General features: G+C 44.4%; 1 protein-coding gene across 11 annotated transcripts in view; it reads right to left on the reverse strand.

The window, feature by feature from the left end:
- Positions 1–246: 246 nt before the first annotated feature.
- Positions 247–16,307, reverse strand: part of EPN2 (epsin 2) — a 117,747-nt gene continuing 101,686 nt past the window's right edge. For all 11 annotated transcript variants that reach the window (XM_077449426.1, XM_077449427.1, XM_077449419.1 and 8 more), the window contains one exon: positions 247–1,459. In XM_077449426.1, the coding sequence (XP_077305552.1) occupies positions 1,158–1,459 (302 nt within the window). In that variant the 3' untranslated portion in view covers positions 247–1,157. The remainder of the gene's footprint in view (positions 1,460–16,307) is intronic.

The raw sequence follows: 16,307 nt of genomic DNA on the forward strand, positions 1-16,307 counted from the left end.
TGCTGACCTCACATCCAAGATGGCGGCACCCAGCAGCAGTCTCGGGGCTTTTGGATATCTACGCAAGGGAGGCTTTTACAAGTAAAGTACAAACATAAAATATGGTAAATGCAGATAGAATCAAATGGGAAAAACTGTTTTTTAATAAATGGTCTTGCAACCATTCAGTTTTTTTTTTTATTGTTCTGTAGCACCACTAATATATAACATTTTTCTTTTTTTACACAAGTAAAGGCTGAGACAAAGTGATAAAAATATAGGTTTTATTTTACGTAAAGAATAGCTTTATAGACACAATTGTTTTTTATTTGATGGTGAGGAAAATCCAAAGTTATTTAAAATGGTTTGACTGCCCAGATCACATTTCATACAGCAGCTCAGCCATTTTGCCAGCAGCCTAATAGAGGCAGCCCAACGATTCGCTGTATCACGTGACGTCACAGAGACACAAGGCAGTGTATAGATAGGCTGCATTCCTACAGATGACAACTCCCTTTTGCAAATTGGCTGACAAAACATTGGCGCAACCGTCCCTTTAAACTCTTGTCCGTTAGTGTGTTGTTGTCACTTTTTGTTACATAAGAACTCCAACCCATTGCCAAGTGGGCGTGTTAAATCTAAAAGTGTAAAACAACCGCGTTGCTTTTATTTATTTCGTCTTGTAGGCACACAATGCGTTCGCATGTCAATTGCGTTTGTCCACAGTTCCCCTATATAATGGGTCAACTCGTCAATTTGAAATACACCAACTGACCCAATGTTAGTATCTCCTCATAGGCACAACTACTGCAAACCCACAAGTTTGATGCTTTTTTGAATTTTTATTTGACATAAGATCTGAGTGACACAAGTGAGCATCCTGGGAAAAGAGTGAGTGACGGAGACGGGGGTGACCGAGAGACGCTGAACCACGGGGAGCATGGTGATGAACCTAAGAAAAGACAGGAGGGCGAAAGCCTTGCTTTGGTGAGTGTCTCGTGTTGATTGGTTGTGAAACAGAATGCTACAAGCGTGTCCTTAGTATCTTGAAGTCGATTTAGACCTAGTCACCCTGCAGGACAGACCTAACAAATTATAAGGACACAGCAGCTGAGAGGTATAGCTCCATTCTGTAGTGTTATTTTGTATGTTGCTGCGCCCGCAGGTACCTTCCGCTTTCATAGCAAGAATGGGTTGGTAGCATTCATGGCTTGGATGTTCGAAGGGGGGATGGCAGTGCTGTGATGTGGCAAGGTGGCTGCCATGTTTATGTTCATCCCTGCTGGCGGTACTGCGGGTAGCGTTGACATGCCCAGTAAAGGGGGTGGGATGGAGGCCTCGTTAGCCATTGCTGGCATGTTGTTGAAGGACGGTGCGACTCCCATCATGGGACTGGAGCGCAGCTGGTTTAGGGTCAGGGCTTGAGGCTGGTTGACCTGGAAGGGGTTGATAGCAGGAGTAGATGCTGGAGCAGTTTGTCCTAGGAAGAGAAGAGATGGAATTTATTAGTGTGGCCGGAGCTAGAGCTGGACACAGTAAAAATAAACCTCAGCTTACAACTAAATAGATGAACAAAAACATATAGGGGAGCTTTTTTACCTGAAAAAGTATATGTACATCTATCGGTCCAGTCCTGACTGCTCTGCCACACAGCATAGCCCTGTCTGGCAAGGCAATGAGACCTGTTTTTTTTTTTTTCTGCTACCCTTCATTTTCACTCCCAGGTATCGTCCCTTCCCTGCCTGTGACTGAACAGTGAAAGGAGAAGCAGCAAACAGATGAGCTCATCACTCTGTTCTCATCTCCTATCAGTACATGAGCACTACAGCACAAGTGATTGACTCTTTGAGCTCCCTCTACCAGTCTGGACTCTGCTGTACTATCGCTTCAAGAGATTGATGCACAACCAAATGCAGTACAACCTTGGATTGCGAGCATAATTTGTTCTGGAAATGTGCTTGTAATCCAAAGCAGTCATCTATCAAAGCAAACTTCCTCATAAGAAAAAAAAATGGAAACTCAGACGGTTCGTTCCACAACTATTTATTTAGAAGTCCTTCAGTTTGTAGTCCGTATACAAAGATTATAGCAAATTAAGCGAACCTTCAGTCATTTTTTCATCTTTCCCTACAACATTTAGGTACAACATTTAGCAACTCACGTGGTTGATGATTACAAGAAGAACATCTAAGTATGCAGTGCATCCGAGGTAAAGCTGTCCACATAGACCATCCCCCACACCACCGGCTCTCACCGCTGTCAGTCTGCAATCGTTACGGGGAAGACTACCCTGCAGTAGAGCGATCTGAAAGCGAGGCCTGAAGCGCTCGCAGAAGGGATGTCGATGGCGGTGAGGAGGGCGGTCTATGTGGACAGCTTTACCCCGGATGCCTGCATACTTAAATGTGCTTGTTTTAATCATCAACCATGTGAGTTGCTAAATGTTCTACCTTCAATAAATGGAGGGGGAGGGGGTCCTGTGCAAGTTTACCTTACAGATTTTTCTGTAAAGGTGAACTTATCCTTTAAAAGGAGAAGTCCAGTCAAAACTCGTTTGGCTGGACTCCTTCTCCTGTGGACCATAGGTGTGCAGTTCGTTTTGCCACACTGAGCACTTCTGTAGAGCTTTTCATGCGCTTTTGAAGCGCTTTCCATTCATTTGAATTGAGAGGGGCGTTTTTTTTTACCGCCCTACCAGTGCACTTCCCCAGTGTGAAAGCATTCATTGATTTTAATGAAAAGGTTTTCGTGAGCTTTTCAGGTGTTTTTTTTTTTTTTTTAGAGTGAAAGCGCCTCAGTATGAAAGGGGTGTTTTAAAGGAAAACGGTAAAACAAAGTGTACGTATCCTTTTCCTCTCCCCATTTCCTAACCTAACCCATCCTCGCCCTCCACAGATGCATACTTAGGCCCTTTTCACACTGGGTCGGTGCGGGCATCGGCGGTAAAGCGCTGCTATTTTTAGCGGCGGTTTAGTGGCGGTCTGCGGCCGTTGGCGGGGTGGTTTTAACCCCCGCTAGCAGCCGAAAAAGGGTTAAAACCACCCACTGCAGGGGCGCTTTGCCGGTGGTATAGCCGCGCTGCCCCATTGATTTCAATGGGTAGGAGCGATTTAGGAGCGGTGAATACACCGCTCCTTTCACCGCTCCAAACATGCGGCTAGTAGGACTTTCTTCACCGTCCTGCTAGCGCACCGCTCCAGTGTGAAAGCCCTCCGGCTTTAACACTGGAGTGAAAGGGGCCGGTTTTTTCAGGCGCTACACAGGTGCTATTTTTAGCACTGTAGCGCCTGAAAACCGGCCCAGTGTGAAAGGGCCTTACCAAAAAAAGGCCTTACCAAAATCCAGTGACTGCAGATTTGCTGTTTGTTTACATCTAGCCCTGCAAGTCTTCACTGTCCTGGCAGCACCTATTTTCAACCCTATAGAGCACTATTGTACCATCTCTGGTTATCGCTGTTCTCAAGGCAAAGTCCCATAGAAGTCTGCTTAAAGCCAGCCAAAGGCGGATCGTATCTCGAAAGGTTAAGCTGGGACTGGCTAAAATTCAATCCATCTGTGGACAGGCTTTTTGTACTGAAGTTGATCCATTGATACAATCAGTCTGTCAGATTTTTTTTACATGCAGTTGCTGCTAGCCACTATAGCTGCTAGCAGCGATCATTGTGTTCTGCAGACAGGGAAGGCTCCCCTCCAGCAGAACACAATGGCTCGGCAGGAGGACATCCCCCATTAACACTTAATGTGTTGATGGGAGAATGGAGCATATTTCTTTCCTGCAACCCATGGTTGTAGGAAAGAAAATTGCTTGCTGTATGGCCTGTCTATGTCTGTAGGGCTCTAGTGGGCACTGTGTAGGTGCAGCCAGGGCACTGAAAACTTGTGGTGCTTGATGTAAAACATTAGAACCATGGCTGTGGATTTTGATAAGTATGCCCATCTGTGCGAGAATTGGGGGCGGGGGGGGGGGGGGGGGAGGGGAGGAGGACGGTTAGGTTAAAAAATATATATATTATACAGGATTTATATAGCGCCAACAGTTTACGCAGTGCTTTACAACATTAGGGCAGACATTACAATACAACTCAAGACATGAGCTAATGGAGAAAATAGTGCAGTTGTTAGATGGAGGGAGGATAGGCTTCTCTTAAGAGGAAAGTTTTCAGGGATTGCCTAAAAGTGGATAAATTTGGAGACAGTCTGACAGATTGGGGTAGTGAATTCCAGAGGATGGGCGAGGCTCAGGAGAAGTCCTGGAGGCGGATATGGGAGGAGATGATGAGGGAGCTAGAGAGCAGGAGGTCTTGGGAGAAATGAAGAGGGCGATTAGGTTGGTATTTTGAGACTAGGCTAGTGATGTAGCTGGGGGCAGAGTTGTGGATGGCTTTGTAAGTAAATGTTAGTATTTTGAATTTAATTAGTTGGGCAAGTGGCAGCCAATGGAGGAATTGACAGAGAGGGGTAGCAGACACTGTGCGGTTTGTAAGGTGGATGAGTCTGGCAGCAGCATTCATGATGGACTGAAGGGGGGATAGTCTATTTAAAGGTAAGCGAATGAGGAGGGAGTTGCAGTAGTCGAGGCGAGAGATAACCAGGGAGTGAATCGGGAGCTTTGTGGTTTCATTGGTTAGGAAGGGACATAGTTTAGAAATGTTTCGGAGGTTGAGGCGGCAAGCTTTGGAAAGTGATTGGATGTGGGGCTGGAAGGAGAGTCCAGGATAACACCTAGCACCCTGACGTGTGGGGATGGGTGGATGGTTGTGCCATTGCTCTTGACAGAGAAGTCAAGGGAAGAGGCGCGTGGTCTCTGAATGATCCAATGTTGTCCTAAATGACTGATGGTGATAAATAGAATCCACCTGTGTGTAATCAAGTCTCTATATAAATGCACCTGCTCTGTGATAGTCTTAGCCCTTGTACACACAGTCGGAGAATCCGTCGGAATGTGTCCTATCGGACCGTGTCGTCGGATAATCCGACTGTGTGTTGTATGCATCAGACTGATTCCGTCGGAATATCCGTCGGACCCAATTTTCCAACATGTTGGAAATATTTCCCGACCAACTGGGCCGATCGGACATACTCCGATCATGTGTAGAGAATTTTGATCGGACCAAGTGCCACGCATGCTCAGATCAAATTCCTACATCAAAGCTATTGGCTACTAGCCTGAATGTAGTCCCATCGTAACGAAATTACGTCATCACGTTCTGAAAGATCGGATTTTTTCGCCAACTTTGTCTGACCGTGTGTATGCAACAGTTTCGGACAAGATCCGACGGGCAAAATCCGACGGATTTGGTTGTGGAAATCTCCGACCGTGTGTACAGGGGCTTAGGGTTCTGTTGAAAGCGCAGAGAGCATCATGAAGACCAAGGAACACACCAGGCAATACTGTTGTGGAGAAGTTTAAAGCTGGATTTGGATACAAAAAGATTTCCCAAGCTTTAAACATCCCAAGGAGCACTGTGCAAGCGATCATTTTGAAATGGAAGGAGTATCAGACCACTGCAAATCTACCAAGACCTGGCCGTCCCTCTAAACTTTCAGCTCAGACAAGGAGAAGACTGATCAGAGATGCAGCCAAGAGGCCCATGATCACTCTGGATGAACTGCAGAGAACTACAGCTGAGGTGGGAGAGTCTGTCCATAGGACAACAATCAGTCGTACACTGCACAAATCTGGCCTTTATGGAAGAGTGGCAAGAAGAGAGCCATTTCTCAAAGATATCCATAAAAAGTCTCGTCTAAAGTTTGCCACAAGCCACCTGGGAGACACACCAAACATGTGGAAGAAGGTGCTCTGGTCAGATGAAACCAAAATCGAACTTTTTGCCCACAATGCAAAACTATATGTTTGGCATAAAAGCAACACAGCTCATCACCCTCAACACACCATCCCCACTGTCAAACATGGTGGTGGCAGCATCATGGTTTGGGCCTGCTTTTCTTCAGCAGGGACAGGGAAGATGGTTAAAATTGAGGGGAAGATGGATGCAGCCAAATACAGGACCATTCTGGATGAAAACCTGTTGGAGTCTGCAAAAGACCTGAAACTGGGACGGAGATTTATCTTCCAACAAGACAATGATCCCAAACATACAGCAAAATCTACAAAGGAATGGTTCACAAATAAACGTATCCAGGTGTTAGAATGGCCAAGTCAAAGTACAGACCTGAATCCAATCGAGAATCTGTTGAAAGAGCTGAAAACTGCTGTTCACAAACACTCTCCATCCAACCTCACTGAGCTCGAGCTGTTTTGCAAGGAAGAATGGGCAAGAATTTCAGTCTCTCGATGTGCAAAACTGATAGAGACATACCCCAAGCGACTTGCAGCTGTAATCGCAGCAAAAGGTGGCTCTACAAAGTATTAACGCAAGGGGGCCGAATAATTTTGCACGCCCCACTTTTCATTTTTTTTATTAGTTAAAAAAGTTTCAAAAATCCAATAGATTTCGTTCCACTTCACAATTGTGTCCCACTTGTTGGTGATTCTTCACAAAAAATAAAAATGTTATATCTTTATGTTTGAAGCCTGAAATGTGGCAAAAGGTTGAAAAGTTCAAGGGGGCCGAATACTTTCGCAAGGCACTGTATAAAATCTTTATATTGGTATTAAAAATATTTGTACTAAAGTACAGTAAAACCTTGGTTGGAGAGCATCTTGCAAGACGAGCAACATTTTTAAATAAATTTTGACTTTATATAGAAGCAAAGTGTTGATATACAAGTAGCCTCACGTCACAACTGAGCATAAAAGAGAAGAGAGGCGCCTCTAAGTGCGGCAATATGGTTATGTTTAACCACTTAATGACTGAGCCTATTTCTGAGATTTGTTGTTTACAAGTTAAAAACATTTTTTTTTTTTGCTAGAAAATTACTTAGAACCCCCAAACATTATACTTTAAAAAAAAAAAAAACACCCTACAGAATAAAATGGTGGTCATCGCATTACATTCTGTCACACCGTATTTGCACAGCGGTCTTACAAGCGCACTTTTTTTTTTTTGGAAAAAATACACTTTTTTAAATTAAAAAATAAGACAACAGTAAAGTAAGGCCATATTTTTTTTTTATATTAGGCAAGATCATGTTATGCCGAGTAAATTGATACCCAACATGTCACATTTCATAATTGTGCCCGCTCGTGGAATGGCGACAAACTTTTACCCTTAAAAATATCCATAGGCGATGTTTAAAAAAATTCTATAGGTTGCATGTTTTAAGTTACAGAGGAGGTCTAGGGGTAGAATTATTGCTCTCGCTCTACCGATGGCGGTGATGCCTCACATGTGTGGTTTGAACACTGTTTTCATATGCAGTGTTCAAGCGTATGCATTCGTTTCTGCACGCCAGCTTGTTTCGATGGGGAGCATTTAAAAAAAAATCTTTTTTTACCTTTTTATTTTTACACTGTTTTAAAAAAAAAATAAAAATAAATGGTGTCCCTTTTATTCCTATTACAAGGAATGTAAACATCCCTTGTAATAGAATAAAAGCATGACAGGATCTCCTAAATATGAGATCTGGGCTCAAAAAGACCAAAAGATCTCATATTTACACTAAACTGCAATAAAAAAAATAAAAAATTGTCATTTAAAAAATAAAAAATGTCCATTTAAGAGCTATGGATGGAAGTGGCGTTGGCACCCTGCAATGATATGGGGACGCGTGGGAGCCATCTTCCCCCTCACTCGTCTCCATGTCAGGCCACAGGAAGGATCTGATTGCCTCCACCGCTGCCGATGACTTCAGTAAAAGGGGGGAGGGCACCAGATCGTGGCAGGAGGGGGCCCTTTCCCACCGCCTATTAAAAGTGATCTCGCAGCGAATCTGCCGCAAAGACCACTTTTATCTTAAACCGGACCGCTCACTGAAGCAGAGGATACTGCAGTTATCGAAGCTAGCTTCTGCCATAACAATGATATCCTCCTTCAAACTGCCGAGTTATACCGACAGTGGGTGGTCCGGAAGTGGTGAATGAAGGTACAATATTTAGCAACTCACATGGCTGATGATGATTAAAACAGGCACATGTAAGTATGCAGACGTCTGGGGTAAAGCTGTCCACATAGACTGTCCTCTTCACCATCATCGACATCATCCCTTCCACACTGCACTCCACAAGAGCTTCAAGCCTCACCTTCAGATCCCTGTACTGCAGGGTAGTCTTCATGGTCACAACTGCAGACTGACAGCGATGAGAGCTGGCGGATGCGGAGGACGGTCTATGTGGACAGCTTTACTTAGATGTACCCGTTTTAATCATCAACCATGTGAGTTGCTAAACGTTGTACCTTCATTAAATGTAACCATATTGCTACACTTAGAGGCGCCTCTCTTCTCTTTTATACTCTGGAGCTCCTGCTGGATATTGCTTTTAATCCCCTTGTGGAGCCTTCCATTTGTGGATGGACATTTTATGGTTACACAACCTATCACATTGCTCTAATCTTTTATTTATATGGACTATAAACTACAAGACATGAATAAATGGTTGTGGAACGAATCATCTGAGTTTCCATTATTTCTTATGGGGAGACTCTCTTTGATATACAAGTTCTTTGGATTACAAGCATGTTTCTGGAATGAATTATGCTCGCAATCCAAGGTTTTACTGTAGAGGTAAAACCAATAACCTACGGGCTCGGTCACACTATTGTGTTACTGCAACGCTCAGAAGTGCATTTTATTCATTGATGTGACTCGGTGCACCTTGTTAATGAATGTGCAATGATGCATGCATCAGTTTTTGATTGTTGGCAGCCCATTCATTTTGGCTGCCTTAATGCAACACATGATGGTATAAATAGGCCCTATTCCCATAATAGTTTTAGAAAGAGATTTCCAAAGTAATTTTCAATATATTTAAAGCACTAGTAAAATGCAAGTGGTTAAAAAAAATAAATCCCCGCAAAGTAATGTCATAATGTGCTAGTATGCATACCATACTAGCACATTATGAGAAACTTGCCTTAGAACAAAGCCCTCCAGCGCTGTGATGTCACCACTGAGAGGGCTTACATCTTCCCCCTGGTCTTCCTTCGGGGTTTGCGGCCTCCAGCTATATGAGTGGTCGAGGGCGCGATGGCGTCACTTCCGCGCATGCACACTGTAAGCCGAACCTTCAGAGTGCATGCGCCAGTGATGTCATCAGCTGCATGCACTCTGAATATCTCCCAAACGGTGCACGCTTAGGAGATATTCACAGTACCTACAGCCTTACTATAGGCTTACCTGTAGGTACAAGTGGTGTAACAAAGTATACTACCACTTTAATTCTGCAACTATCAATAAAATAATCTCTAGTGATCCTGCCATGAAGGTCCTTGTTCAGGCACTTCCTGCTATAGGATGGCAACACTCTGCCCATCTCCCAACTTTTCCGTTACACTGACTTTTCTTTGATACTACAAATGCTATGCCGATGCACATTACACAGGCATGGTTTGCTGTTGCCGCCTTCAGGAAGCCTGTCCTCAGAAATGCCAAGCGTCCATCGCTGGTGCGCATGTGAGACAGGAAGTGGCTGCAAAGCCTCTGCAGGAGATCAGCAGTACTGAGAATCCATATAGGAAGAAAATTATATTCTATTTCAAAAATGGGCAATTGTTTATGATACAAGCAAGCTAAATGTCATTTTTTTAGGGTGTATTTCTAATTTAATATAAATTATCTTATAAAGCAGGGATATGCAATTAGCGGACCTCCAGCTGTTGCAGAACTACAAGTCCCATGAGGCAAAGCAAGACTCTGACAGCCACAAGCATGACAGTGGCAGAGGCATGATGGAACTTGCAGTTTTGCAACAGCTGGAGGTCCACTAATTGCCAATCCCTGTTATAAAGTATGGGGCGGCTCACTCTTCACTTATGGACCTTGCAGACCTTCCTATTGAGATGGTCCAGTTTAAAGTGGTTGTAAACCCTCAGGGAGAACTTTCACCTACGGGTAATACTAGATTAAGGCTTACCTGTAGGTCTCCTTAAAGAGGAAGTAAACCCTGATGGGTTTACTTCCTCTTTTTTTCCCTGCAAAGGTAAAGCATAATGGACTACTATGCATCGCATAGTAGCTCATTATGTGTCACTTACCTGACACAGGAGCCAGCGAAGTCGCCGCTGTCCCCTGTAGTCCGCCGCATCCATGTTGCTTGTGGCGTCTCGCAGCTCCGACGAATCACAGCGGCGCAACCGCGATGACGTCACTCCCGCGCATGCGCACGGGAGTCGCGCCTCGCAGCTCCGCCGCTGTCATACGGCGAAGCCGCGATGACGTCACTCCCGCGCATGCGCACGGGAGTCAACAAATTTGGCAAATCCATTCTTGGATTTGCCGCATTTAGTGCACCTGCGCGCCGCTGTCTACGGCGCATGCGCCGTAGACAGCGGTGCCCATTTTCGGGCAAATATCTCCTAAACCATATAGGTTTAGGAGATATTGCTTGGACCTACAGGTAAGCCTTAATCTAGGCTTACCTATAGGTCCAAGTTGTTTGGAAGGGTTTACTTCCTCTTTAACCTACATGATTTAGGAGTTATTTGCAAAAAATACGGTACCGATGTCTGCGTCGCATGCGCGCTCTAGACAACGGAGCAGGCGCACTGAGCGCGCTGTTTCCAAGGGCTATCGTGCTGTCACTGGTGGCTCCCGTGCGCATGCGCGTGAGTGACGTCATCGCGGCTCCGGCCAGTCGTACAGCCGGAGTCTTCAAACACTGATGTCACTCTGGAAGACATGGCGACGGAGGAGGGGAACGAGGACTGTTGCAGGGGCTTCGATCTCAGGTAAGTAATTCATAATGAGCTAGTATGCTATGCATACTAGTTCATTGCGCCTTTGTCTTGCAGGGTGTATTTTTATTTTTCAGAAGGTTTACTTCCTCTTTAATATTTTTAACCACCAGTTTCAATTACTAATATGTAGCTTATATGTACTAATATGTACCTGTTAGGTTCCTACGAGTTATATATCTCTGGTTGTATTACTCTAATATATGATACTTGATCTGTGGTACTCCTTGATGTATTGTTCTTTTAAAATTTTAAATAAAGTTTACTGTTAAAAAAAGAAGCACATATAACCAGCAACGGTCATTCACTATAAAAAAAATAAAAAAAAATAAAAAAACTTGCCCAAAGGATTTATGCTGTTCTGTTAAGTAGGATAAACCAGAAAGGGCGTGGGAGGTTGTGGCAGCATCAGGTCTGATCTGTAAGTGAAGGGATGTAATGGTAAAAGGAGGTGCCGGGAAGGTCGTGCGGCTCTGTCTGTATTGCGAGGGGCCTTATTCTATCTCGGTGGGGGGAGGGCTACAAGGTATTTCAGGAATCCCCAAAGTAAACAGGTCATTTCCGATTTCCAGGCAGACAGGAAAAACACAGGAAAGGAACTTTCTCTGGAATTAAGAGGCCCTGGCCTGGTGCCACAGGCATTAGAAAGTCTTTGTGAAACTAGAGAGCAGGGAAGACTACTACTATGCATGTAAATCCTGCATGAGGCAACTTGATTGGAGGTCTGGGGGGGCCAGGGAGGATTATGAGGTTTAGGACATCTCAGAGCTGGGATTCAAAATAGGAAATGTTTACTAGTCAGAAGGTTTGTAAAGTAACCCTCGGGCATGTGATCCAGCTGCTCTGTTCCGCTATGGGACTTCAAAAACTAAAAAAGGGATCTGAATGGGCAATGTGACCGCTTCTCTCGATAGAGAACAACTTACCCCTACCTATTGACACTTACCTTCACCACACACCCCAGTCTCCATGTTTGTCCTATGGTGCACAGGTCTAGTCCCTGCCTAGGCTCTATGTCGAGAGGGTTAAAGATCTTTTTCACTTCCTCCTTGTGTTTTAGACCTAGCAGTTGGCTGACCATGCCCAAACAATGCATCCTGGGAAAACAGGATCCCATGTGCCATGCTGGTGTCACGACCCTGAGTTCTCTCCATCGTCTGCACCCATCTAAGTACCCCCCACCCCCTTACCCATCTGCTTTTTAAGGTTTCATGCACACCAGCTTTTTTTAAAAATGCCAGTGTTTTTTTATTTTTCTACCAGAAGGTACTGAAGGCTCGGCTGGGACACTGTGGGAAAGATGAGTATCAGTGGGTTGGTAGGAATGTGCCCTATCAAGAGAACCATTAATGGAAAGAAGATGACTACACTTACCATATCTTACTATTATCCTGGCTCCAGGCTGTAGACTGTTCAAATCTTGGCTGGTTCAGCCAGAACCAGGCAAAATTCCAACCATGTCTGGGCCGGTTGAATGTTCCAAGTTGGTCGATCGATCAACTTGGGTACAACAAGCCTGCTGGATTTTGCATATGATTATTGCAATAATCACTGTCTTCTCCCAGTGGAGACTGCTTCCATGCCCCCATGCCGGGAGAGGTCAGTGGCTCGTGGTTGCAGCTTAACATTGCCATGCTGGGGTCATGACCCTGAGTTCTCTCCATCGTCTGCACCCATCTCAGTACCCCCATCCCCTTACCTATCTGCTTTTTAAGGTTCCATGAGCACCAGCTTTAAAAAAAACGCCAGTGTTTTTTTCTACCAGAAAAACGCTCTTAAAAATGCAAATCAGAAGTTTTTTTTCTGCCTCTAAATGCTGAGCTTAAACACCTCTAGATTACCTAATGTGCATGGACATAGGATAACCTGGAAGCAGCGTTTTGTTAAGCCAGTATGCATGGAGCCCTAACCAGTATGTGTCACCCAGGTCTCCTGTGTGCACCAAACAAATATAAAGATTCATAGCTAAAAATGTGCATGTGCCCTTCATGGCCCTTTTACAACTGATTATGGTGAAAGCCAGTGGCAGCTGGTGCTCAATATTTTGAGGGTGGGGGCAGGGGTGGGATGGAAAATCAGAGATTCCTTACCTTATAGAGGCAGGGGGAAGGAAGAGCCGGGGCTGCTTTGACCGATTCTCCCGTCAAGCACATTTTCCTCCCAGCCGAACAGGAAGTGTGTCCTGAGACACAATTGGCCAGGGAGTCCGAAGACTCCCTGGCCAATAAGGGCTTCCTGATTGGCCAGGAGGAAAATGAGGAAGACAATAACGAATATTAATTCGCTATTGTCACACAAGTGGATGGGATTGGGGCGCCCACACTTTTTCTTTAAGCCAATTAGAGCCTCGTGCTCTAATCACGTGCTTCAAAAAAAAATACAAATAAAACCCCCATTGGAATCCATGCGTCCCTGCATGTAGATTAGGGGGCCGGAAGCATGGGGGGGGGGGGGGCGGGGGGTGGCACAGCACCCTGCATTGTGGGCCATCACTGATGAAAGCAGTCCTAGTAGAAGCAACAATTATTTTGAAAGCTGAAATAGGCCAGCATTAAAGTAATACACTCAGCTTTAAGCACTTTCGGAAACGTATTTAATTGCTTACTGAGTATGTAGGTTCCTTACCTTTTTATCCTTGCCTATATTCCAATTTAATCTGGTGCTATGGCCACTATCTCTTGCAGCATCCTTTGGCACCACCCTTGCATGCAGGGACTAGAAGTGTATCTCATACTGTGTGCATCAATAGAAACACACAGTTTCATAGCAGGCTGGCAAGGCTCTCCACTCCCCCCTCCCATCTGTAAACAATAAAAGTTCAGGGAAGCAGCCCAGAGGGAGCTGGGGCCAGCAGCATTGGATGTGGTAAACTGCAAATGCTGTGCTAAGAGCTGTAACAAATAGTTTAGTGGATGATGTTTGTTTTATTGTTTTCAATGTGATGAACGAAAAAAAAAAAAAAAACACTGAGGGTTTAATACTACTTTCAGCCGTGTCCAACAACATACCAAATAAAACACTTTTGACAACTGCTTGCCAAAAGTGATGATGGTTTACATAGGGGGCGTGACTTCTTACACCAGTAATGGCTTCCAGTTTTAAAATGCTCTTCATCCGTGTTAAGGCTGATCTCTGGGACTTTCTCTTGGTCTCCATGTTGCACTGTCCACCAGTGGTAGTCATTCTAAATCTGACTATATTGGTCAGTCTTCAATAAATGGTCTTTGCATTGTATAATAACTTTCCACCTGCTATAAATTGCTAAACATTTTAGAGATTTCTGCTTCTAGCAGCTGTTGGCAGTTAGGGCATTGAACATTCCCAGACCAGAACATCAGCGGGTCAATTGGGCATGGTACTGCTCCTAAGAAGTGTTCACATTCCTGTCCTGTACTGAAAACCATATCTGAGAACTGCACTTGGCTGCATCTTCTTCATCTAGACAGAGAACTGTTATGGGCTAGGGCAGAGGGTATGTTTACAACTAGACTGAGCAGAATCTAGGTTTAGGCTTCAAAGAATAAGAAAATAAAATGCTGCTCCAGGTCAGTGATGGAACCCGGTAGGCTGGGGAATGGACTCCTCCCAAGGGTGCTAGCCTTGGCTCGCCGGCCGTGCAATTTGGATAAAAGGAATGGATTGGTTCACACCGAGGTGGTGATGAATCTCTTTATTGTAAAATCCGCTACATGAATAACACCACAGGACCAGAAAACAGGTACAGGTAGACGTGTTTCACATTGTAACGCTGTACTTATTCATTACCAGGTTTAGGCTTCAGCAGAGCCAAAGATGAGGTTTAGGGCAGAAAGAACAGAAAGAATGAATATGTTAAGGCTAGGGCAGCGAGATTCAGGCTAGTTTATAAGGTATGCAAACTTTGTAAAAGTTAAGGGTATGGTTAAAATCAGACTAGGTTACAGGATATAATTAGAATTACAAAAGGACAGAGGGTATAGTTTCTACTAGGGCAGAAGGTATGGTTAAGATAAAGCAAGGCAGAGGATATGGTTAGGATTAGGCTTGGTCAGATGTTAAGGGCAGAGGGTATGTCTCCATAAGGCTAGGAAGTTTAATTTTGACGTGGCTAGAGCAGACAATATGGTAGAATGAGGCTAAGGCAGATGGTTTGGTTAAAGTGATACTAAAGTCTCAGTTTTTTTCATTTAGGGCACTTTCACACTGGGGCATGGGGGGGGGTATCGGTGGTAAACCCCCGCTAGCGGCCGAAAAGGGGTTGAAAGCACTCGCAAAGCGCCCCTGCTGAAGCGCATTGCAGGCGATTTTGAGACGCTGCCCATTGACTACAATGGGCAGGGCATTTTAGGAGCGATGTATACACTGCGCACTTTCACACTGAAGTGACAGGAGAGGCTCTTTGCAGGCACTATTTTTAGCACTATCGCACCTGTAAAGTGCCTCAGTGTGAACGTGGCCTTAAAAATAACAAACATGTTATACTTACCTGCTCTGTGCACTTGGTTTTGCACAGAGCACCCCCAATCCTCCTCTTCCCAGGTCCCTCGCTGGCCCCTGCCTCCTGCCAAGTGCCCCCACAGCAAGCAGCTTGCTATGGGGTCACCCGAGCCACTGCTCTTTGTGTCCATTAAGACACGGATGGTTCAGTCCTGCCCCCTCTCTCTCTCCATTGGCTCACTGACTTTGACAGCAGTGGGAGCCAATGGTGCCCACTGCTGTGTCTCAGCCAATCAGGAGGGAGAGACCAGGGCAGCCAAGTCTCTACACTGGATGGAGATGGGCTCAGGTAAGTATTAGGGGGTCTGCTGCACACAGGTTTTTTTATCTTATAGGATAAAAAAAGGTTTCTGTCTTTACAACCACCTTAACCACTTTCAGACCGGACCATTTTGCTGGTAAATGACCAGAGGTCTTTTTACACTTTGGCACTGCGCTGCTTTAACTGGTAATTGCGCGGTCATGCAATGTTGTGCCCAAACAAAATTTGCGTCCTTTTCTTCCCACAAATAGAGCTTTCTTTTGATGGTATTTGATTGCCTCTGCGATTTTTATTTTTTGCGATATAAACGTAAAAAGACCGCAAATTTTGAAAAAAAATGATATTTTCTACTTTTTGTTATTAGAAAAATCCAATAAACTCAATTTTAGTCATACATTTAGGCCAAAATGTATTCAGCCACATGTCTTTGGTAAAAAAAAAGTCAATAATTGTATATTTATTGGTTTGCGCAAAAGTTGTCACATCTACAAACTAAGGTACGTTTTCTGGAATTTACGCAGCTTTTAGTTTACGACTGCCTATCTCATTTCTTGAGGTGCTAAAATGGCAGGGCAGTACAAAACCCCCCCAAATGACCCCATTTTGGAAAGTAGACCCCCTAAGGAAATTGATAAGAGGCATGTTGAGCCCATTGAATATTTTATTTTTTTGCCTCAAGCGATTGAATAATGACAAAAAAAAAATTTTTTTTTTTTTTTACACAAAGTTGTCACTAAATGATATATTGCTCACACATGCTATGGGCGTATGTGAAATGACACCCCAAAATAAATTCT

Source organism: Lithobates pipiens, unplaced genomic scaffold (assembly GCF_037356315.1).
Source record: "Lithobates pipiens isolate NorthernLeopardFrog02 unplaced genomic scaffold, aLitPip1_a1.2 Scaffold_22, whole genome shotgun sequence".
NCBI lineage: Eukaryota > Metazoa > Chordata > Amphibia > Anura > Ranidae > Lithobates > Lithobates pipiens.